The 25,925-nt window shown below is 36.6% G+C and overlaps 1 protein-coding gene and 2 non-coding genes across 3 annotated transcripts in view; 2 read left to right on the plus strand and 1 right to left on the minus strand.

The window, feature by feature from the left end:
* Positions 1 to 19,878, minus strand: part of Myo3a (myosin IIIA) — a 205,286-nt gene extending 185,408 nt beyond the window's left edge. The window contains exons 1-3 of the mRNA XM_074056480.1: positions 19,504 to 19,878; positions 8,136 to 8,320; positions 5,275 to 5,409 (exon numbers count right to left, since the gene is read on the minus strand). Coding sequence (XP_073912581.1) covers positions 5,275 to 5,409; positions 8,136 to 8,303 — 303 coding nt within the window. The 5' untranslated portion in view covers positions 8,304 to 8,320; positions 19,504 to 19,878. The remainder of the gene's footprint in view (positions 1 to 5,274; positions 5,410 to 8,135; positions 8,321 to 19,503) is intronic.
* LOC141417664 (U6 spliceosomal RNA) lies at positions 17,385 to 17,486 on the plus strand. The gene has a single exon (XR_012442313.1). It is a non-coding gene; the product is annotated as a U6 spliceosomal RNA (small nuclear RNA).
* Positions 18,338 to 18,440, plus strand: LOC141417662 (U6 spliceosomal RNA). The gene has a single exon (XR_012442311.1). It is a non-coding gene; the product is annotated as a U6 spliceosomal RNA (small nuclear RNA).
* Positions 19,879 to 25,925: the final 6,047 nt, after the last annotated feature.

The following is a 25,925-nucleotide window of genomic DNA, read 5'->3' on the forward strand; positions in this document are numbered from 1 at the left end:
TTTGCTAGGTAGAGTATCTTAAGGTTGAAGTTATTTTCATTCAGTGCCTGGAATACCTCACTCCATGCCCTTGCTGCTTTTAAGGTTTCCATTTAGAAATCTGCTGTGATTTTGATGGGTTTACTTTTATATGTTATTTGTTTTTTCTCTCTTACAGATTTCAATATTCTTTCTCTATTCTCTGTGCTTGTTGTTTTAATGATAATATGCTGTGGGGAGGTTCTATTTTGGTCAAGTCTGTTTGGTGTCCTGGAGGCTTCCTGTACTTGAATAGGCACAACTTTCTTGACATTTGAGAAATTTTCTGTTATTACTTTATTGAATATATTATAAATCCCTTTTGCTTGGACCTCTTTTCCTTCTTCAATGCCCATGATTCTCAGGTTTGGTCTTTTGATGGAATTGGTGAGTACATGCATATTCCTTTCACAGGTCTTGAGTTGTGACTAACAGTTCTTCAGTTTTTTTCTTTAATTTCTATTTTATCTTTGAGTTCTGAGATTCTGTCTTCCACTTATTCTAGTTTGGTGGAGTGGCCTTCCACTGTGTTTTGTGTTTCTGTTTGATTCTTTTTTCTGAGGTTTTCCATATCATGGGTCATTTCCTCTTTAATAATTTTTAGTTTTGTCTTTAATTCATTTATCTCTCTGTTTATAGTGCCCTCTGTTTCACTTTGGTGTTTATTTAGGGCTCCTCTGAGTTTATTTATTTGTTTCTGTGTCTTCTTATATTCTTTATTTTTGGTGTCTTGAAATTTCTTGAGTGCATCTTATACATTTTGGTTAACCACGTCTAAGATCTTCTCTATAAAATTATCAGTGATTACTTGCAAGATTGCTTTTGTGAGAGTGTTTTTGAGGGCATTGCTGGGTTCCTTGGTGTCATTTATCTTTGGTTGGTTAGGGTCAGGAATGGGTATCCATTTTCTTCATTTCCTCTGAACCCTGTATTAAATTCTTCTTCCCATTGCTCCACTTGGTACTGTGCAACTATGTTCTTGATAAGCTAGTTGGTGTTTTCAGTCAACTGTTTTCTTTCCTGTGATTTACTTTTTATATTTTGGCTGTCTTATTGTTAGCTAGGTTGGTGTGTTATTTCTGTTCCTGGTCTGGAGGTGTAATTTAGCAATAACTAATTCAAAATTTCAATAGATAACCAGTAGTTTATATGTTACATAGAAAACCCCTTGGTGGTAATCTCTATAAGCAGTGGGAGTTGAGGGGTTAACATTTGTTAGGCTAGCTATAGAAATTTGAGGAGGTGGCTAGGGTGGCACTAAATGGGGAGGCAGGAAGTGGGGTGGGTGAGTGGGGGAAGCAGTGTGGGGCATGCTGGGTTTTGTGGCCCTGATGTGTGTTTGGGTATATTTCTGTTGTTGTAGTAATTATATAATTTGAAAGGACATATACATGGTTATTTAAATTTTTTAAAACTTTGTAAAATAATAAAATATACAGCTTCAGATTATGAGAAGATTCTTGAAAAAAACTATTTTACACTTTGGAAGGCTCTATAGTACAATAAAAGGTTGCAAATGAGACATAAAGTTATTTTCTCTCATTTATCCATTCCTCTCATTTATCTCCATTTAAATGCTAGCAAAGGAATAAAAAAAGCATAAACACAAAGAAAAAGTAGATAGAAAAAGGGAGAGGAGTGGGCAGGAAATTTCCATAAAATTTTACAATATGGAATCAGATGAGTGAGTGGTAACTGATTTAGTGAAACTGAGGAAGCCCTGAACTAAAGTGCTTGCTGAGGCTCTGTGGAGATCACCAGACCAACTTAACTCAGGCAGTTAGAGAATGAAGATGGACAAGAAACAAAGGATCATCCAGAAGTCTCTAATCCAAACACTGGACACCTTCTTATCCCTTACACACAATATCCACATCCAGGTGCTAGCCTGGGTACATTTTACACTCTTGGTAAGAGACTGGGAGTCGTGTTCCATATAGAAACTGAACTAGAAGGGTTTAAGTTGAGTGACATTAGCAGACTGGATAATGGATGTAAGGGACACACTACCATGTGGTGTGCAAAACAGAGAGGTAAACCTGGAAAAAGGTGGCCAAGGGACTCAGGAAGCAGTAAATTCCAGGTGAGCAGCAGACAGAAATAAAAAAAGTAAAATACATGGCAGACCTTCAGACAGGGACGGGAGACATAGGATTCCAGAAGTGCAACATACACTCCACAAAATTAAGAGTATGGGTTATTAAATCAGACAGTTGTGAGGCTCACCACAATTTTTCAGGTTTAGCAAACACAATATATCAAGAACACAGACCTTTCAGAATGAGGCACCAGTAAGTTGAAGCTACGTTTTCACTACTTTATATTATCAGCCCTTTTTTTGTTGTTCCTTTGTTTTTTGTTTTTGGCATTGGGTCTCATTCTGTTGCCCAGGCTGGCCTTGAATCCTTGGGCTCAAGAGATGCCCTACAGAGGCTTTCCTGAGTAAGCGGTACTATAGGGACACCACAGCACTCAGCTTCCTTTTGAATTTAAATTAAATTAATTTTAGCTGATTCATAAAAACAGAAATTATACGTATTAATGTGGTATCCATGTGATGTTTCAATGCATGTGTACATTATGTACTATTTTACCAGGGTAAACAAAGCTCCTCCTCAAATATTTATGCTTTATAGAGACATTCAAAATCCTTCCTCTAGCTTTTTGAGATGCACAGTAGAGAAGATTTTTGGTATCTGTGCATGTGTGGTCCTCTGTGGAGGAAAAAACCAGCAAAGCTCATAATACACAGACGTCAATACTACGGATGATCAAATCATTTTCCCAGAATGCCTAACACTTCTTCTAAAGACATGTCACCTTTCAAAAAATCTAAAGTTTTTGCTTGATCATTTTAATTATGCACATTAAATTGAACCTTGCTTTTTTGGGCATCATTTGATTTTTGGATGGCAAATTTCAAGAAAATTAAAGGCAGGGAAACAGAAGATCATGAAAAGATTTAAATACAACTGCTGGTTGTGCAGAACTGAGAGCTTCTCCGTATCAACTCAGCTGTGGATGTGTGCAGGAATTTAAAATTTCTGTTTTTTAAATTTCTTTTAGTTTTTTATTTCTTATTTTTGACACATGCTTGGCCAAAGCCACTTGTAATAAATCCACAAATAAGAGGGTTTACTGTATAAAATTGCTATCTATAGTTATCCCAGCATACAAGAGCATACCTATTTGTATCTTACTACCCATTGGTCAACCTTTCCCCACCTCTCCCTCCCACTACTTTCCTCAGCCTCTGGTAACTACCATTAGTAGAGACTATAAGATCAGCTTTTTTACATTGCACATATGAGTGGGATCCTGCAGTACTTTTCTTTCTGTGCCCAGATTATTTCTCTTAATTTAATGACCTCTAGTTCAATCCATGTTGATAATTTCTGCTTCTTATTAGCCAAGTGAAAACATTTACTTTGAAAAAGATAAAAATAATTAAGTATATTTGAAATTATATTAGGCAATGAAATGGAATAATTAAGTGTATTTGAAATTATATTAGGCAATGAAATGGAATAATATCATGAGTGATATTATCAACCATTTAAAATATACGAAAATGGAAATAAGCATGTCAAGTGCTAAGAATGGTGAGATTTTTACATTGGTGGTACTAGGGGTTGAACTGAGAGCCTTGAACTTGCAAGGCAGACACTTTATCACTTGAGTCAATACACCAGTCCTTTTTGTGTTAGTCATTTTTGAGATAGGGTATTGCTTAGTGCCCAGGATGGCTTTCACCTGATCCTTCTGTTTGTGTTTTCTGCATAGCTGGAGATGAAGGGTGCCACCACTGCACCCAACCTTTGGTTGAAATGGGGGTCTCACAACGTTTTTGCTCCCTCTGGCCTCAAACCACGATTCTCTTGATTTCTGCCTCCTGAATAGCTAGAATTACAGGCTTGAGCCACAATGCTAGGCAAGAACAATGTTCTTATAGTTTCAAGTATTTTCTACTATGATCATCTGTTATTTGTACAATCATTTTAAAGTCACAATAGAAAAACGCAGCTACAAAATTTGAAGAAATATAATTTATACATAGTTATGCTTCCCATGGTTTGAATGTGTCCTTACCAAAATTCAGATGTTTAAACTTAATGGCCGATTAGACAGTATTTAAGGAGTGGGGTCTCTAAGAGGTGATTAGGTCATTAGGGATCCCCCACATAAATAGGATTAAAGCCCCTACAAAAGAAGTCCTCTTGCCTTCTTCCTTACATCATTGTATAAGCACACAGCATTCCTCTCCTCTGGAAGATACACTAAAATACCATCTTGGAAGTGGAATGCAGTTCTCAATGGACAACCAAGCCTATTGGTGCTGTGATCTTAGCCTTCCCAACCTCCAGATTAGAGAAGTGAATTTCTGTTTTTTATAAATTACCTAGTCAGTGGTTTCTTGTTACAGCAGTACAAACTAAGATAGTACCTCTTCAGGAAAACCAATAGAACATTCAAAAAAGAAATGAAATAAACAAATGCTGAAAAAATAAGAATGAGAACAGCAATGTACATGCTGTTATTGTCAAATAAAGATTGTTCCTGAATTTGACACAAGCAACTATTAAAATTTCTAATAGTTTTTATTATATTTAATGATTATTCACTTGAATAAAAATTTTTGATGAAAAATCCAAAAACTTGAATTCTAGAACTGGTAGTTACCATAGGAGGGCACCTTATGACCCTGCTTGTGAGAGGACTGCCACAACACAAAGGAACCTACTCTGAGGACTTGAAAAGGGAGATCCCACAGCTTTCCTTTGGCAACTTTTTCATTATCAGCATTTTTAGTGAGTTTTCTTTCCCATAAATGTAAATACTTGGTTCTGTAGTTTAAGTCATTATCATTCAATAAAGACAGAAAAATCACAGCTAACAAAATCTCACTTAACATTAATTTCCTCTTATATTCTAGCACCTGGCACAGAACTTCAGTCACACGTAGAACAAAATATAGATGAATAAACAAATATTATAGTGAAATCTATTTTTAAGTAGTTTTTCTGCAAGAACAAAGAATCTCAGTTTCTTCAGTCTTTGATTGTGGACTTATTTCTTTTTAATCTTCAGTAGTCTTTGTAGATTTTTAATTCCCTGATGTGTATCATAAGACAAGACCAGTATGGGCACAGCATTCTACTGAAGACATGATCAGTCAGGGCATACTACAAGTGTTTTATGATGTTTCCAGGACCACAGTGCAAATTTCCATCCACATAAAGAATGCTAAACACTTACCTCAAGCACCAACCATAGCTTATCTCCATTTATTTTATCCTTCTTAAAGTAAATCCCATAGAATCTGACCACATTAGGGTGGTCAGAGAGTGCTTTTAAGATGTTATACTCTGCTTCAATCTCTTCATCAATATCCTAGTTTCAAAAATAATAAGAGGGGAGAGAAATGACCCAAACATTGTATGCACATATGAATTAAAGAAATTTAAAAAATAAGAAAACTGTGAGCAAACATGACTAATATCAATGAAACATATTAGATTGTCAGATACCAAATTTAATTTTACTAAAGCAAAATCATAATAGTCTTTCTGTGCTTAGTACTTGCATTGAAATTTCTCACTACATTAGGGGAAGAGATTATGATTTTCATGCTAGTCAAATGCACCACAAGTTATATTAATTTAGTTGAATTAAAAAGGAATAAATAAAGTCTGTTTCTGTATGAAATCTAATAACAACTGCAGGTGATTTTGCATTCAATGTATTAGTGACTTGGTTACAATGACAAAGACATTGATTTGAAATAAAAACTTTTAGGACTAGAAAGGATATTTGGAAGCTATCAAAAACAAGTTGTGCAAGCAACAAATTCCTACTTTTTCAAAAAAGTGAAAAAGAATTAAATTATAAGAAATGGTATATAACCTTTAGTTAACTACAGACCTACTCACCAGAAGTACCATTTAGTCATGTTTCTAGAAAATCACATACACATGAGGCAATTCTCAAAGCAATAAATAAGAGAGAAACTTACTAATAGTGTCCTTACAGTGACAGTTAATGACTGCTGTTTTATTACAGACTCATGGAATCACAGTGATAGAAAGAAATAAAGGTAAAAAAATAAAGCTCAGAGAAGTCAGAGTCAGAGATGTTTAGTATAAAATCCAGGTCCAGACTCCAAGCCTACTGCCTTCTAATTCTGTTCATTTAATCACTAACTAAATATACATCATAATAAGACTCCTTTATTTTAAAAATAGTCAATCTTTGTAAAATGTGTGGATGCAATTAATTTAAGATTATAATCTTTTGGCTGCTAATGTTTTTTTGTTTGACTTATGAAATGATGAATGAAGAGTAAGTAATTCTTAGGAAAACATGTATGTATTGTGACAACAAACTACTATGCAGTAGTTAAAGTTTCACTAAAACAATAGTAAAACATGAATTAAAATGTTTCTAAGTATATCATACATGAGTACATTATGAAAGAACAATGGCTATATATATATATATATATATATATATATATATATATATATATATTACAAGCCACTTTTCTTCATAAGAAGGCAGGGAATGGAAGAAATAAACTAATCTAATCATGGAGCCAGACATGGGGGTGATCTTGAAGTCCCTTTACTTACTGCCACAAACCTCAATCTTAATATCAAAGGTCAGAGGAAAGAAAGAGGTGTGGTTGCTTCTGGTATAGGGTGACTTGCGTCTCTCTTCCATCCATGTAAGTGGAAAGAGAACCGTGCAGACAATCCACATCAGTTAAACCTGGGCACTATGCTGCTCATTTTTAACTCCAGTATATGTCTAAATTACTACTTTAAAATAAAGCTCCCCTCCTTCCTCCTCAGCTCAAATAATATGCAACTGTGATGTAATGGACCTAGCAAAAATAACTGCAAAAGAAGAGCAACCTCAAGATGAACAAAGAAGCAGAGACCTTTTGCATCGTCTATGGTTTGTTATTGGATGAGCGTGACAAGAATGGAAGACTTCCATGTCCTCTTCTTATCATTTCTATCATGCCATGCTGCCACCATATATGTAAAAGTCTTGTAACTGAAGACATGGCTCTCAGTAAAAGTTTGGAGAGATGTGATTCCTGGGCTCACTATGGCACTTGCATGTGCCATGGGAGAGATAGGTATTTCCAGCAGACTGAGGATAGTCAACAGTTAGCCAGGCATGGTGGTGCACACGTATAATCCCAGCACCCATAAGATTGACGCAGGAGGACTGTTAAGACAAAAGGCCAGCCTGGGCTACATAGTGAGACTGTATCTCAAAAAACACCAAAATCAAACCAAAACAAACAAAAAGAGATATTCCCATACTAGCAACTCTCCTTCTAAGAAAACAGGGCAGGAGGTGTAGCACAGTGGTATAGCACTTGTCTAACATGCATGAGGTTCTGACTTTGATACCCAGCATACACACATGTGCACACACACACATGCACACACAACACAGAGTCAAAATTATTCTCAGAAAACAGAATCTTGATACTTTTCTCACAGTATTAGTAATAAGGAACGGTTCTGTATTTCTCATTATCACAACTTCTATCCCCAAAAGCAATGGGGGAACCCGTATTAGAGCCTCACTTAAAAACAAAAACCAGCAGAACTGAACAGGAAATCCAATTTTTCACAATGAGGAAATTTATTATAAACCAATACCATTTCTTCTTTGGAAACACTTAAGAAAATCTGAAAATTAATTTCTCTTCACTGAAAGAAAAAGAGAAATTGTGCCTGAATCTAAATAAATACAGAAAAAAATAGGAATCTGGTTAAGTTGGCATTTTAGGGTTACTTCTAGGTCTAGGAGTTTGTATTTTTTGAAATCTGAAATAATACTGAATGAAGTGCTAAGCTGATGGGAGCTGCATTTATGCACTGATTAATTTATTTATCAAGTACTTACTTGTGCCTTAGCATATAGGTAAAACATATAAACTAGGAAAACCAAGTAGACTTTTACATATTTTTCAAATTACAAATGTTTTGGCATGACTGCCATGAGTGAGTCAATATGATGCTTGTAGATTATCTTAACTGTTTAATACAGATAAAAATAAAGTTAATTAAGAGAGGAAAAAAGCCAAAGTGACTTACATGAATTGGATCCAGAATTTTGACTGCTGCTTTTTGGCCATTTTTTTTATTCAGTACTTTGAAGACCTTCCCATAAGTTCCTTTTCCAATAGTTTCCGTAATTTCCCATGTATCAGAAGGATCGGGGAAGTTATCAAAGATGATTGTTTTCCCAATTAATGGAAACATTTCAAAGGTCTAAATCACTGGAGAGAAAAAGCACAGTTTCATCCACATTTGATTGAGAATATCAAATAGCAACATAAACCCATGGGAAATTACCTAATAATTTCACTGGTTTGAAAGAAAATTTGCAAGCACAACAAAATACACTTCAGAGTTACAAAAAACTTTAATTTCTCCTTTGCAAATAGATTAATATGAGTTTAATAATGCTTTGTAAGTGGGGCATTATTTTGCTGTTTAATATTAATTAATTGCTATTAATTCTTTTCAAATTGACACATATATTTGTGTTATTTTGATTTACTTCTTTATACTCAGGTATTACAATGAATCAAAGTATTTTAGAAGAACATGGGCAATACTAAAATTTAATTTCCTTAGCAGGGCATGGCAGTGCATCCCTGTAATTCCAAATATTTGGGAGGCAGAAGTTTGAGGACCAAGACTTAGAGGCCAGCCCAGGCAAAGGCAAATGACTGGTGGTATGGTTAAAGTGGTAGAGCACTTGAGCACTTACCTAGCAACTGAGAGACTCTGGATTCAATCTTGAATATTGCAACAAAAAAATCAATTTTCTCATTTAAACAAATATTACATTTTATAAATGCTAGGGTTTTATTTTACTTCTGTACACAGTCCAATGCACAGCCTAATAATAGGACCCCCACTGCCTTTAGGATGAAAACCTCCTTAGCATCACTTCTCAGCTCCTCTTTCACGTGTTATGACACAGCTACTCTGGTCCCATAAGGTCGTTTCTTTCTTGTTTGAGGGTTTTAATATTCATTCTCCCTCCCACCTATGCCTGTGGTGCCTATGTGAAATTCTAACACTTATCTTTAAACTCTGGATTACATGCCACTTCCTCCACATGCCATCACTCCCCACTCCATCTGAGTTACATTCCCACCTTGGCTTCAACAGCACAACGTCTACTATTTGACACCAATACTGTGTGCCCAGTACCTGGCACAGTGCTAAAATGATTAATTATTGATTCTTTAATTAATGAAATAGATTATAGCCAATGAGGTTATTAGCATAATTATTTGATATCAATATCTGTAACAGCTGATATCATTAGTATACCAAATCATAAATAATATGATTATAATATCTGATATCACTCACATTAAGTGATATCTGACATCATTACTATATGCCTGGCACCTGGCACTTAATTAATCAAAATAATTAGTGAATTGAGGAAACATGATAAATGAGGTCAGGTGACTTCATAGAGGAGAGTTTACAGGTAATTGAGTAAGATCCAAGCTTCTTGCTTTTCGAGCAATGCTCTTAGCCCTCCATGTTCTTCCTATGCTGTATCCAACTATTCCTATAAAATTTTGAAATGTGAAAGAAGGAATTTTCTTAAAAGGAAAATGTTTTTGGCACTCTTGGTAGACTGCACATTTTCCCAGTTATCTATAGAAAAGCACATTCCTTCCAATGTGAAAAACTTGGTTGCAATTGGGTTTGTGTACATATGCACATACATACACAGATATCTATTAATAGATATGTATTCATATTCCACTTTAGCCCATGAAATTCAATTGTCTGATCACACTAACTTCATCAGTCTATCGATTCTCCACTTTCCTTGTCAATCTTCTTCAGTCCCTGCTCATTTTTTCCTTCCCAGAATAAATATTATGGGTTGTATTATTATAAACATCTTCAACATTCTTATATCTCACTTTCACCCCCAAACTGTGGTGAAACCCTACATTATCTTCACACCTGTGTCTGTACATGAAATCATACACCATGCTGACTAAAAAACTTACACGAAGGTCCTCAACAGTGTCTAGCAATCTTATGCACTTCCCTGGTTTGTTTATTTCCTTTTCAGTAGAGTTTCTACTTCACAATATCTCTCCTCAAAATGTTGCCTGTTTGCTACCCACATTCTGCCACAAAACTTTACAACTGATGCTTTTACATCATTAGCTGAAAAACTGGATGCAATAAAAAAATTCCTCAGTCTTCTCACTTCAAAAACTACAAACCAATATACATCAAGCATAGTGTGTTTATTCCTATCTTTGGTAATTGCTGTTTGGCCTCAGTCGTTCTCTTTGGTTCCTTCTTACCATTTAGTTTTTAGTACAAATAGGACTTTGTTAGGAAGGCTTTTCCTGATCAACCTGCATAAAGATAGTCTTCCCTACTTATTTTTCCATTAGAATAAAAGCTACGTGAAGGTGTGGACTTTCTTACTTTTACTATTATCCATAATTTCCAGAGCAATGGCTAGCATGTCAGTAAATGTTATTAAGTGAATAAATGTTTACTTATGTGTCAACTGTGACAGCAAAGACCCTATCTATCTTGATGCTTACAAATCTCTGTTCCTGGCACATAGTAGATGTTAAAATACAGCTGTTGAATAAATACATAAACATGGTTCTTTTAAAAAAAGATTTTTTTAAGTAAGGAAGTGAAATAAGGATTAGGGAGAACAGAAAAAAATATGGAAATCCAAAACAAAATGAAGATCATATTCTGATTAACTATACTTAAGGGCACATCATCTAGGAAATGGCTGTGAATGCCTGCTAAAAATTACATCACTACATAAAACACACTTCTGAACAGGTCTTAGAACACTTAATCTTTATGAAATCTGTGCCTTTGATCCCAAATGCAAAGAGGTAATTAGTAATAATCATCCTCTTTAACAATTTCATAATCAGCAACAAAATAACTACTTCTTACATCAGTAACAAAATAACTACCTCTTATCTGTCTGCCTGAGTCATGCAAATAAGCATTTATGCCATGGATATAATGTGTCAGACCAAGAGACCAATTATATCTTGTTAAATTTCTGAACTAGAAGTTTCCAGCCAGAAGAAACAGTCATTAAATGGAATATTGCCTTCCAAGCAATAGTGTTATTAAACATAACATTCATTTCTGAGATATTAACTATTAGGAATTAAGTGTTGGTTTTTCAATACATGGGCAAGAAAATTCAATGAAAACTCTTGAATACCAAATATCTGCAAAGCGCTTTAATGAGTTTGGGGGGATACAGAGATAGACAGTCCATGACTAGGTTAGTAAATATGTGGCTGTAGCATATTATGGAAAGTGATAACAGGAATGTGCATAAAGTAGGATGGTAGATTAGGCAGAGAAGCCATCAAGTCTGAAGTGGTTAGGAGAAGACACAGAGAATAAGCAGTATTTGAACTGGACACGAAAACTGAGCAGAAACTTGTCTAAAATGTGAATTTTCTCTTTAACAATACTCAATCAGACAAATATTCAAAGCAGTGAATCACTGTATTATAAAACAATGACCAACCTAGGCAAAAAATTACAGTAGTTTGGTCTCTTAATGAACCAATTATTCTATCCAGTGGAGATGTTACAGATAATTGAAAGAACACCACAAGGAAGTTTTTCTCCTCCACCATAAGCCATATTTTAGGATGCTCACTTTGCTCTTCTCTCTAGCAGGCACAAAAAATTTAAAAGCTGGTGTGTTGATGTAGTGTCTAGAATAGAGTATGTAGTGCTTATTCACTGTACATTGTATTGGGCAAGACGCTGGGCTAACTCTTGTTTACTGTTCATATAATAAAACCTAGCACATTATCTGCAGTAAGCTTGATGAGGGTAATGCAAATGGATATTTACCCATATGGACTGTGGTGAACAAGGGCGCTTACTGTCTTTTCAGTGGAACCATCTTGGTCAAATTGTAACCAGCTAGGATTTCTTGATGATGTAGTTTCATACTCACAGCAAAACAATAAACTCAATATCTATTTCAAATATTTTACCATTGTAATTTGTACAGCTGTAGTACTAAAGCTTAAGAAAAATAAATGTTAATCAGCAGATCACATATTTAAAATACTGGGACAGGGTTATAACTCACTTTCAAAGGGAAGAATGAATGGGGAGAGGACCATGATATGGTAAAATGGTATAAATATATATATTTCCTTATTGGCTGTGTTACTCTGTACAACACTTATATCTTTGCCGAAGTTTGATTTAATGTTTAGGCATTTGGTGAATCTTTTGCATTTAGACTTTTTTGTTCTTACCATATGCCTCATAATATAACAATAGCCTCATGTGTCTTCCATGTTTTGGAGGAAGGTTGACATAGTTTAAGTAAATGCTCTTAAATGCCAAAAAATGACCACAGAATGACAAAAACACAAACACTTTGGAAACACCTAGTCAAATCTCATTTAAAACAAATAGGTAAAATGAAGTTATTTAAAATGACTTCTTCAAAATTATACATTAAGAAATTTCAACAATTAAACTCCAAAGAGATCTTCTGGCTCTTAAACTACATGTTTGTTTCATTGCTTAAGAATAAAACAAAATATCACAATTAGTAAGCAACTGATTACTTAATGCTACAGTACATTGACTCTACATAACAATGAAGGTTCATATATTTTGTCTAATTCTTTAGTACTCAGAATAAAAAATAATTATCCAGCCCATAAAATTAAAAACACATAATTAAGGTCTTAATTATATAATTAAATTCTTAGTTATATGATCATATAAACCGAAGAATGATTTTCAACATGTATGTTTAATATGTCTTGATATGTGTATTTACCATAATTCTGAAAATGTATTCCAAGGTGACATTTTAAAAATGAAGACTCAAGCTTTTTTTTTCTTCATGCAGTGCTGGGAATGGAACCTAAGGCCTTGTGTGTGCTAGGCAACTGCTCTGCCACTGAGCTATAACCCAGCCCAAGACTCATTTTTTAAAGCTAATTTATTATATATTGAACTTTTAAAGTTCTTTTTTTCCAAGATAGAAGACCACAGTATAATGAGAAAAGTATGTTACTATAAGATTTTAACACTCATCTCAGCAATTATTCTGCGTGCTTTTGCTCTTGATTCTTCTTATAAAATAACCAAGCAGCCTTCCTGTTCATTCTAAAATGTAACAAGGCTGATCCCTAACTGGGGTTGTCTGCTTCCTCTGCCTGGAATGTTACTTCTCCTGCTATCCACATGGTTCACTTCCTCACTTCTTTCAGATCTTTTATCAGCCATCACCTTCCCAACAAGTAGTCTGGCCATCCTACTTAAAATTGCAACCTGCTCTCCTCCCCTACCCCAGTCTGACTCCCAGCTCCTCATCTCCCTTACCCTGCTCTGTTTGACAGCACTTAGAACCTCCTGACACACACACACACACACACACACATACACATAACTTCCTGTTATTGTTTTATTTACTATTTTTCTTGATTATTAGAATGGAACACTCACAAAAGCTAAACTTTCTATCCAATTTGTTCTCCAATATCCCCAAAATGTTTAAACTATGCTTGGCACAAAGAAGATATCCCATAAATATCTGTTCATGACTGAATATATGTGAATTAAAAAAACAAGCAGAAAAATTTCAAATAGTTTCAACAATAAATTCTGCCAAATGTTGAAGAAAGACACAATGTCATCTTAACGCATTTTCTTCAGAGAATAGAAATAGAAGGAACACATGAAAATGTCTATGATCAAATAGAGTTTATAGTTAGGTAGATTTATCAAGTAGAACCAGATAGGAATTCTGAACATGAAAAATAACTGAACTGAAAATTTCACCAAAAGAGTTCAATAGTAAACTTAAGCACACCAAAGAACCAATGAACTTGAAGAAAAGTCATTTGAAATTATCTGAGGAGAAATAAGAAAACAGAATGAAGAAAAGTGAACAGACCCTTAGGGACTATGGTTGATAGAATATCATCAACAAGAATAATGTATGTGTTTATGAGAGTTCAAGAAGGAGAAAAGACAGAGAAAGGGGAAGAGAGCTAATAAGAAATAATAGCTAAAACCTGCAATTTAAGGAAAGACAGAAATCTATAAATTCAGGGATTTGATGAACTTCAAAGTTAACCCAAAGAAACTCATATCAAGGCATATTATTATCAAGATGTAAAAAGACAAAGAAAAAATTCTGAAAGTAGCAAGAGAAAAGCAACTCATCACCTACAAAGGATGCACAATGAATTTATCAGTGGATTTCTCCACCAAAAAAAAAAGAAAGAAATATTGCAAACCAAAAGGCAATGGGTTAAAATATTTAAAGGATTGGAAGAAAATGTTTCAGCTAGGAATTTTATATGTCCTCCAAAAACGAGAGAGAAATTAAGCTAGTCCCAGATACACAAAAATGAAGGGAATTCATTATCATTATATTTTTCCCATTAGAAATGCTTAAAAAAAGCATTTCTCACACCTATCATCATAGCAACTTTGGAGGCTGAGATAGAGGGAATCACAGTTCAAGACCAACCTGGGCACATAGTTAATGAGATCCCATCTCTAAAAGTAACCAGAGCAAAATGAACTAGAGGAGTGGCTCAAGCAGTAGTGTGCCTACTTTGCAATTGAGAAGACCTGAATTCAAATGCCAGCCCCATAAAAAAAAAAAAGAAATATTAAAAGAAGACAATTAAGTTGAAAAAAAAGGGTATTAGAAAGTAGCATGAAGCCATATGAAAGTCTAAAGTTGTCCAGTACAAGCAATTACATGGACAAATATAAAATTTAGCATTATTATAATTTTAGTTTGTAATTCCACCTTTTTTTATCTTCTAAAGAATTTGAAATAAAAATAATAATAAAACTATGCTAATATATTTAATATAAAATTTGGGGATTGAACAATAAAGGGATAGAGTTTTTATGTGCAATTGAATTAAGATGGTGTAAGTTTAAAATAAATTATAGCTGGTGTGGTGGCACACACTTGTAATCCTAGCTGCTCAGGAGGACTGAGGTTGGAAGACAGCCTAGGCAAAAGGTGACCAAGACCCTGACTCAAAAACAGGCTGGGTGTGGTGGCATATGCTGGTTGTCCTAGCTACACAGGGGGCAAAGGTAGGAGGATCAAGGTTTGAGGTTGGCCAGGGCAAAAAACACAAGACCTTACCTGAAAAATACTAAAAAGCAAAATGGCTGGAGGTGTGCCTCAACTGGTAGAGTACTAGCACAAGGTCCTGAATTCAAGCCCCAGTACCACAAAAGTAAATAAACAAATAAAATCATTACAACCTTAGATAACCACAAAGCAAATACCTGTAAAATATACACAAAATGAAATGAGAATTAAATCAAAACATGTCATTATAAAAAATCCAGTTAGCTTGGTGGCCACTGTAAAAAAAATACCTGATGAAAACAACTTAAGGCAGGAAAGACTTCTTTTGGAGTGTGGTCTCCAGGGTTTCAGTCCATGGTCAACTGATTCCAGTGCTGTGACCCTGAGACGAGGCTGACATGAAGGCAGAGAGAATATGGTGAAACAAGCCAGCTCATCTTGATGGCAGACAAGAAGCAGTGAGAGACTGGAAGAGGCCAGGGCAAGACCTAGCCTCCAAGGACATGTCCCAGTGACCTACTGGTGGTAGGTCCCAAGACAGCACCACCAGCTGGAACCAAGCTTTGAACACATGAGCCTGGGTAGGGGCGGGCATTTCATATTTAAACCTTAGCATCCACTAAACACAAAGGATGGCAGACTGGAGCAATGAGTGACAAAAAGAGCTATAACATAGATAACATTTTTAAAGGCAATAGTAAGTCCTTCCCTACCAATGTTTTTAATATAGAAGGACTAAACTCTCCAATATAAAGTCAGAGATTAGCAGAATTGCGGGGGAGGGACTTAATTCAGTTATATGCTGACTAATAAGAAACACGGTTTAGGTCTAAGGACAGAAATAGTTTGAAAGTAAAATATATTCTATGAAAACATCAACAAAACCAAATTAGTATGGGTTAGCAATACTAATATCAGACAAAATAGACTTTAAGCCCACCTGAGAAAGTGCACTTGTAAAGGATATACTTTAAGATTGTCAGTAATGGGGGAGAGGATGGGGACAATCTAACCAATGTACAATGTGAACCTCTTTGAAATTGTCACAATGAATCCCCCCTGTACAATGAATATATCCTAATAAAAATTAAAAATAAAGACTGACAATAACCCCACAAGGAAGGTCTAAATTACCAATACCACAGAAATGATTAAGCATCTGCTAAGCTAACACTGACTATTAGAAACAAAAATGGTTATGTTGGGCTTCAGTACTGAACAGTGATCATGAAAAGTGGAGAAGTGATAAAATTTAAAATGTTCAAAGTTCTTTGTGTCATTCAGGAGGCAGTTAGAAATAACTTCAGACATTATGATATACAGGTAGAACCCATACTAAACACTAGACTCTCAAAATAACATGTTTAGCTACCAAAATAAGAAAAGAAAAACTGTTTTAAAAACCTCAATCAAACTTATGAAAGGAGAATAAATAAAACATAGGAAAGGCAGCATAAAATAACTCATTGGGCATAATTATAAAAATATAATATAATCACAATAATTGTTCATGGACCCCTCTCAGCAGTGAAAGGAAAGACATTGACAGTAGTAGTCTATCTTCAGGAGATCCACATAAAGCCTAGAAAAAAGAATACTGGAAGTAAAATAATGGTGCCATGTAAATACTAAACAAAAGAAAGTGAGGTGGCTAGCTCAACACCTGAAAAAATATATTGTAAAGTAAGAGGATTTATTAAGGGCAAAAAGGATCACTACATAATACCCAAAGACTTAATTCACCAAGAAAACATAAAAGCTCAAACCAGAGCCCCCAAGTATACAAAAACAGGAAGAAATAAGGGAAAATGGAGACATTCATAATTTAATTGGAAAATTTTAATAGAACTCTTAGTAATTTTTTATTAAAAGAGCAGGATTTTTAAAAGAATAAATAAATTTTAAATAACATAATTAACAAGGAAAATTTAATGGGCATACTGGATGTGGAACCCTTTAACAAAAAAAAATGAATATTTCTGAGCACATATGACTGAAGTGCAATTAAGTGAAATCAACAATTAGATACATTTTAAAACTATACAAATGGATACTACAAAAGATACCATGAAACAATTCAAGAATCAATAGGATTACTCTCTTTTTTTTCAGGAATGAAAGTTGGGCCACACAGTTAACTGTTGAAATTAGTAAGGAATATTTCCAGAGTCAGAAATTGCAAATTTGTACTCACTTCAGCAGCACATATACTAAAACTAGAACCATACAGAGCATGGCCCCTGTACAAGGATGATACACAAGTATCAATCCTTGTGTTCAATATTTTTAAGGCATAAGCATAGGCAATTACTTTCTGAATAGGACTCCAACTGAAGAGGAAGTAAGAAGAATTGACATGTGGGACTACACCAAATTAAAAAGCTTCTGCACATCAAAAGAAAACAGCTACCAGAATAAAATCATTGCCAGCTATTGAATGGATAAAGAATTAATATTCAGAATATACCAAGAGCTCAAAAAATTAAACACCCAAAGAACAAGTAATCCAATGGGCAAATGAATTGAACACACAGTTCTCAGAAGTACAAATGGCTAATAAATACATGAAGAAATGTTCAACATTCTTAGCCGTAAAGGAAGTGCAAATCAAAACTACACTGAGATCCCATCTCATCCCAGTTAAAATTGCTATAATCAAGAAAACAAACAACAAATGCTGGTGAGGATGCAGGGGAAATGGAAGCCTCATACACTGTTTATGGAAATCACTTTAGGCGTCAATCAAAAAATAAAAATAGATCTACCTATGACCCTGCTATACCACTCCAGCATATACCTGAAGGAGTATAAAGAAACATACAAGAGAGATACCTGTACCTCCATGTCTACTGCAGCACCACTCACAATAGCCAACCTGTGGACTCAGCCTAGATGCCCAACAGCCGATAAACAAAATGTGGCATACATACAAGGTGGAATATTATCCAGCAGTAAAGAAGAATGAAATTATAGGAGTTTTTTGCAGGAAAAAATGGATGGAACTGGAGATCGTAACGTTGAGTGAGATAAGCTGAGCTCAAAAAAGTGTTGCCTGTTTCTCCAGAGTAGAAATTATTCCTAAAGTGATGATGATGATTAAATGAGAAAGGATATTTCCAGGGTCAGAACTCAAAAACTTGTGCTCACTTAAGCAGCACATATACTAAAATTGGAACTGTGCAGAAGATTAGTGTGGCCCCTGCACAAGGATGACACAGAAATTCCTGGTGTTTGATATTTCTAAGGTATAGGCATAAGTGATAATGGGACATAAGTGGAGTGTAAAAGGGGGACTGTCAGGAAGGATTAGCAGGAAGAGGGAGAATGGAGAGGGTGAAGAGGATCAAAGTATGTATATATGTGTACATATATGTGTGTGTAGGTTTTATACATGTATATACATACTCATATATGTGTATTCTCTCTCTCTCTCGCTCTCTCTCTTTCCAAAACTGAGGTTCCTGACTCCCAGTGTGTCCCTAAATTGATAAATCATTTTTTATGAATTGATTTGAAAGTCTGGTGAAAATTGCCAATTTACTTCTAATGGATAACCATTTTCTATTGCCAGAGAAAGGGAATTTGTTTGCTAGAAATCATCTTTCAAACTATCAATTCATAAACAAAACTAAAGGAATCCTTATTTGTTAAAAAAAAGTTGGAAATGGCTTCAGAAATTGTTTAAATGATAAACATTTTAGATCAAAATTTTATATAATTCACCCAAAAACTATACATTCTGAGGTATATTCAGGCTGTCAAGTACTTATCAAATCATTAAGCAGCAACTAATGGGCCTTCAAACATTTTGTATTGATAGATACAAGTTACTTTTCAAAGAATATAGGCACAAAATATTAAGATATAGTTGAAAGAGAAGTTCAAGATGATGTTATGCTTTTATATTATGTGACCAAAATTTGCTAATAGATTATATATAATATACATATACAATATAAATATACAAATATATACACAATCTTTATATATATGCATATATATAGCTCATATTCAAGATTACCAAACTGAATCTTTATTTTTGCATTTGCTCCCAACAATAATAATAAAAAAGGACCAAGACAGATGAGAGTAATTTTTCACATGCTAGCCATCACATCAACACATTCATAAAGAAGTTATCTTTGAAAGCTTATACATCTCTGGATTTTCCCATTTCAAAACAATTATCTTTTATAATGCAATAAAAATCAATATGGCATGAATAACATTCACCCTCACTCATCTGTCACAACTTGGCACTTATGCTCTGGCAACGCCAGAGAACTTGTCAGCTTTATCACCTACCTTTAGCAAAGCTTGAAAAACAATGCTTAATAACATTCAGACACCAAGCACAGAATGCATGTGCAGGCTGCAGCTGTGGCCTTAGACCTGTAGCACACAACAAGAAAAATGGAGTTATTGACATGAACATTAGGATCTGGAGAAAGAAACCAGAAATTGAATTTGAATTTAGAAACATTTTAGGAACAATGGCAAGACTTTATAATTAATCACTCAATTCTAGAACTTTTACACAACTAACCCCATTTCCTCTACTGGTATAAAACAATTCTAAAGCTACTGAGTTGGTGTGAATTAAAAAGCTTCTTGAGAACTGAACAGCAACTGGACAGTTAGTTCACCAAGAAAACCCATGAAGATAGTTTGGGTTTTCAACCTCCCCCCCGACCTCTTTTTTAAACTTCATTGTCATTAAACAGCTATTTCAAGGCACACAGTCATTCCCATCCTAATAATAATTTATATATATATATATATATATATATCTTTCTCGAAGGGAAATTTTAGGAAGATGCAATACAAGGTCTTGGAGAGCAGGACAGGGCAGATGTTGAACAGGCTGAAATGTCATTCCTTTTCTCGATATCATCGCCCTTGGCTGCTTTTTTCCTCTCCTTAAAAGGAGAACTGCTTTCCAGATGCACTGGGGTTGCAGAGACGTGGGGTCCCCGACGTGCACGATCCGGGCGGGGCTGACGGCCTCTGTGCGCACAGGGCAGGTGGCACCTGGACCCCGTGCCACAGGTCCCCACGCGAGTGGGAGCTGCCCGCCCTCCGTGCTCCCTTCATGTTCTCTTCGCAAGTTCCCCTCTCACCAAACTCCCGCCCCCCAAATAAAGGTGAAAAGGATCTCCGGGTTGCCCAAGCGCACCCCCCACGCCCCGGCGCCCCTGGTCCAGCTGCGCGTCCCCGACACCCCTCGGGGGTCGCAAGCGCAGCCCGACCTCTACCTGGGTGGACGCTGGCGCCTCCTGGCTCCCCTCGGAGTGCGCTGGCGGCAACGCTCCTGCGGGTGGCGGGGCGGGGTGACCCGGGGTGGGGGGGGAGGGGAGAGCGGGTGGCCAGAGGGGTGGAACGGACCGCCTGCCGGGGGCGGGTCGAAGTCGGCGTGGGGAGCGGACCCCGGCCACCCGCGTGGGTGGCCCCTCGGGGGTCTCCGGCCTATCAGCTGCCCTCATTCTGGCTCCCGGGGGCGATGTTCTTCTGGCTGCGAGCGCAGGTAGCTCGGGGTTCTGGCCGGTGCTCCGAGGGAAGGGGACGCGGTGCCAGCCTTGGGGTGCCGCGGATCCCAGCATTGTACCCTCCCCTTCTCAAAACACACACACACACACACACACACACACACACACACACACACACACACACACTAACCACACCCGCACAGACCCAGGGCCGGAGCAGTTCTCTCCCTGCCCCGCACTCTGACCCCCAAGGAACGTCTCCAAAGTGCGAGGGGTCTGAAGTCTTGGGACACCAAGGAGGGTGGAAGCTCATGGCAGCCAGGCTCCACCTGAAAAGCTTGGGCTCTGGGCGGGCCTGAGAGGGAAAGTGGCTAAGATGTTCCAGGGTCCAATCCACTATGGCAGCCTGCTAAGGAATTTGCGTCCCAGCAGAAGTCAAAGCAGGGACTTCTGCCTTGGGCTGGAGGAACCTGTTAACCACCAGCCCTACAGCTGTTTGCTTTGGTCTGATCTCCCACAAAAAGGGTTCTCCTGTGACTCCAAGCTGACCAGATTCCTTGATCGGCCTCAAGGGACATTTTAGGGTATGCCTTCTTCCCCTACAAGAGAGGAGAAGCACAATCAAAATGTCCTTTGAATCTGCTAATAATCAGAATGATCTATCATCATATCTTATCAAAAGGAGAATAGAGACTGAAAAGAGGTCATGTAGTCCCAGTCTCCATCCATCTTAGGAAAGGCGATTTGAATAGATGCTAAAAGGTCATTCAGCATATTCAAGCCATCCTCATAATGTGAAGATGTAAAAATTGAACAGTGGATTTTTAAAAAATTGTTTATACATTTATTCATATATTCATACATTGTTTGGGCCATCTCTCCCTTATGCCCCCTCCCTTCTCACTTCCAGGCAGAACCTGTTTTGCCCTCTTCTCCAATTTTGTTGAAGAGAGAACATAAGAGATAATAAGAAAGACATAGCATTTTTGCTAGTTTGAGATAAAGATAGCTATACAGAGAGATTCCTAGCATTAATTCTATGCACATGTGTATTGCAACCCACATTGCTTCATCTCTACCAGACGTCTTCACTACTTCCAGGTCACCTTCCCATAGTGGCCTCTATTGATTTAAGATTACCTTGTTTTCTCCTCTACAGTGGGCACATCAAACACTTTCAAGTTTTAGATTTCCTACCTTTCCCTATTTCTCCTGTACACATTCTCCCCTTAGTGTGTGACCCATGTCCAATAATAATACTTCATTTGTTTTAGGTCTATAATCTGCATATGAGGGAGAACATATGATTTTTGGATGTCTGAGGCTGGCTAACTTCACTTAAAATGATTGAACAGTGGATTTTTATTAAGGAGAATATCCAATCAATGGCCAAATATACAAGTAGCTTCAAAAATTTAAATTATTTGTTTTCTTTAAAAAGAGCACAAGTCTGGCTCCTGTGGCTCACGTCTGTAATCCTAGCTACATGGGAGGCACAGGACAAAAAAAAATTGGACTGGAGGTTTGGCTCAAGCAGTAGAGTGTCTGCGTTGCAAGAGCTGAGCCTTGAATTCAAACCAAAAAAAAAAAAAAAAAAAAAAAAAAGAAAAAGAGACAGAGAGTAAGAAATGGAAAACACACAACAAACATATTTTAACATAGTTCTAGCCATTTTGGATGTATCTGGAAAGACTTAAGAGCTAATAAAAGAGCAACCAACTGCCTACATACACAATAAAGAAGCAATTTTAATATAGGCAAACTACTTAATTAAAAATACAATAAAAAATAGTTCCTACTCATAATAGTAACAAAGAACATGAAATAACTAGGAGTGATAAAAATGAAAAACTGCAAGGAAAATAAGAAAAATACAGGTCTACTGGGAAATTGTTTATACACTGTTTTATTAATTAGAGACATATAAAATCCCTGCAAGTGAGAAGACAAGATTCCAAATATGTCATTAAGTGGACCTTTGAATGTGAATGACACCCAGCCCCAGTACAGTAAAAAATCTGCATATGACTTCTGACTTCCCACGGTAGCATCAGGAGGTAGCTATGGAATTATTACATAACATAACATGTGCTGCAGTTTATTTTATGTGGTTTTGAGTTAATATGCATATTTGTTTACAGCTTCAAATGGTACAGTGTAAGGTCTATAAATGTTTGTATGGCTAAGTTTTAATGAATATTAACTTTTAAGAATGACTAGTATACACACAACTATAACCAACTTGTCTTTGACAAAGGAGCTAAACATATATGATGGAGAAATAGCAGCCTCTTCAACAAAAACTGCTGGGAAAACTGGTTAGCAGTCTGCAAAAAACTGAAACTAGATCCATGTGTATCACCCTATGCCAAAATTAACTCAAAATGGAACAAGGATCTTAATATCAGACCACAAACTCTAAAGTTGATAGAGGAAAGAGTAGGAAATACTCTGGAGTTAGTAGGTATAGGTAAGAACTTTCTCAACGAAACCCCAGCAACACAGCAACTAAGAGATAGCATAGATAAATGGGACCTCATAAAACTAAAAGCTTCTGTTCATCACAAGAAATGGTCTCTAAACTGAAGAGAACACCCACAGAGTGGGAGAAAATATTTGCCAGCTACACATCAGACAAAGGACTGATAACCAGAATATATAGGGAACTTAAAAAACTAAATTCTCCCAAAACTAATGAGCCAATAAAGAAATGGGCAAGTGAACTAAACAGAATTTCTCAAAAGAAGAAATTCAAATGGCCAAAAAACACATGAAAAAATGCTTACCATCTCTAGCAATAAAGGAAATGCAAATTAAAACCACACTAAGATTCCACCTCACCCCTGTTAGAATAGCCATCATTAGCAACACCACTAACAACAGGTGTTGGCAAAGATTCGGGGAAAAAGGAACCCTCTTACACTGTTGGTGGGAATATAAACTAGTACAACCACTCTGGAAAAAAATTTGGAGGCTACTTAAAAAGCTAAACATTGATCTACCATTTGATCCAGCAATACCACTCTTGGGGATATACCAAAAGACTGTGACACAGGTTACTCCAGAGGCACCTGCACACCCATGTTTATTGCGACACTATTCACAATAGCCAAGTTATGGAAACAGCCAAGATGCCCCACCACTGATGAATGGATTAATAAAATGTGGTATCTGTCTATACACAATGGAATTTTATGCAGCCATGAGGAAGAACGAAATGTTATCATTCGCTGGTAAATGGATGGAATTGGAGAACATCATTCTGAGTGAGGTTAGCCTGGCCCAAAAGACCAAAAATCATATGTTCTCCCTCATATGTGGACATTAGATCAAGGGCAAACACAACAATGGGATTAGACTATGAGCACATGATAAAAGTGAGAGCACACAAGGGAGGGGTGAGGATAGGTAAGACACCTAAAAAATTAGCTAGCATTTGTTGCCCTTAATGCAGAGAAACTAAAGCAGATACCTTAAAAGCAACTGAGGCCAATAGGAAAAGGGGAACAGGTACTAGAGAAAAGGTTAGATCAAAAAGAATTAACCTAGAAGGTAACACACATGCACAGGAAATCAATGTGAGTTAATGCCTTGTATAGCTATCCTTATCTCAACCAGCGAAAACCCTTGTTCCTTCCTGTTATTGCTTATACTCTCTCTACAACAAAATTAGAAATAAGGGCAAAATAGTTTCTGCTGGGTATTGAGGGGGTAGGGGGGAGAGGGAGAGGGCGGAGTGGGTGGTAAGGGAGGGGGTGGGGGCAGGGGGGAGAAATGACCCAAGCCTTGTATGCACATATGAATAAAAAAGAAAAAGAAAAAAAAAGAAAAGAAAATGTGGTATCTATACACAAAGGAATTTTATGCAGCCATGAAGAAGAACGAAATGTTATCATTCGCTGGTAAATGGATGGAATTGGAGAACATCATTCTGAGTGAGGTTAGCCTGGCCCAAAAAACCAAAAATCGTATGTTCTCCCTCATAGGTGGACTTTAGATCAAGGGCAAACACAACAAGGGAATTGGACTTTGAGCACATGATAAAAGTGAGAGCACACAAGGGAGGGGTGAGGATAAGTAAGACACCTAAAAAATTAGCTAGCATTTGTTGCCCTTAACACAGAGAAACTAAAGCAGATACCTTAAAAGCAACTGAGGCCCATAGGAGAAGGGGACCAGGAACTAGAGAAAAGGTGAGATCAAAAAGAATTAACCTAGAAGGTAACACAAATGCACAGGAAATTAATGTGAGTAAACTCCCTGTATAGCTATCCTTATCTCAACCAGCAAAAACCCTTGTTCCTTCCTATTATTGCTTATACTCTCTCTTCAACAAAAATAGAGACAAGGGCAAAATAGTTTCTGCTGGGTATTGAGGGGGTAGGGGGGAGAGGGAGAGGGTGGAGTGGGTGGTAAGGGAGGGGGTGGGGGTGGGGGGAGAAATGACCCAAGTCTTGTATGCACATATGAATAAAAAAAAAAAAACCCACAGATTGTGTAAAATATAGTGGCATAAATTTATAAAAAAGATAAAAAAGATAAATAATAAAAAACAACAACAACAAAGAATGACTAGTATATACTTTATGGTAGTCAGTGACTTTTTACTTCTTCTTCTTCTTCTTTTTTTTTTTGGTGGTACTGGGGTTTGAATTCAGGGCCTCATACTTGCCAGGCAGGCACTCTATCACTTGAGCCACTCCATCTGTCCTTTCTTGTGATGGGTTTTTTCAACAAGGGTCTCAGAACTATTTGCCTGGAGTTGGCTTCAAATAGCTATCCTCCTGATGTCTGCCTCCCAAGCAGCTAAGATTACAGGAGAGAGCCACCACTATTATCTGCTATGTTTTATGCATTCAGGACAAAGTCTGGGGTCCCACAAGTCAGGGCTCATTGTCTCATTGCAGCAATGGGACTGTACACCAGAGAAGTCATGAGGCTGTTTTCATAGACTCAAAGCAAAGCAGAGCTTTGGCTACAAAATGAATCCAGGGTTCTGTTCCTTGGATAAATGAGTAATGCTACTGTAAAAACCCCCTTGTATGATGTTTAAATATATCCTTCCTGCGTATTCCACTGATATTGCCTTAATTCAAGTTTTAACTATCCTACAGTATTTCCTATTTTTCCTGATGTTTCTCCTGCCTTGCCGTCTCAACTTTATAATAAAACATTAAAGGTACTGCTCAAGCCTTTGTAAGAAGACTAGTTGCATTTATAGTGTATGCCTGGGTAGTGAGC

Source organism: Castor canadensis, chromosome 15 (genome assembly GCF_047511655.1).
Source record: "Castor canadensis chromosome 15, mCasCan1.hap1v2, whole genome shotgun sequence".
Classification (NCBI taxonomy): Eukaryota; Metazoa; Chordata; class Mammalia; order Rodentia; family Castoridae; genus Castor; species Castor canadensis.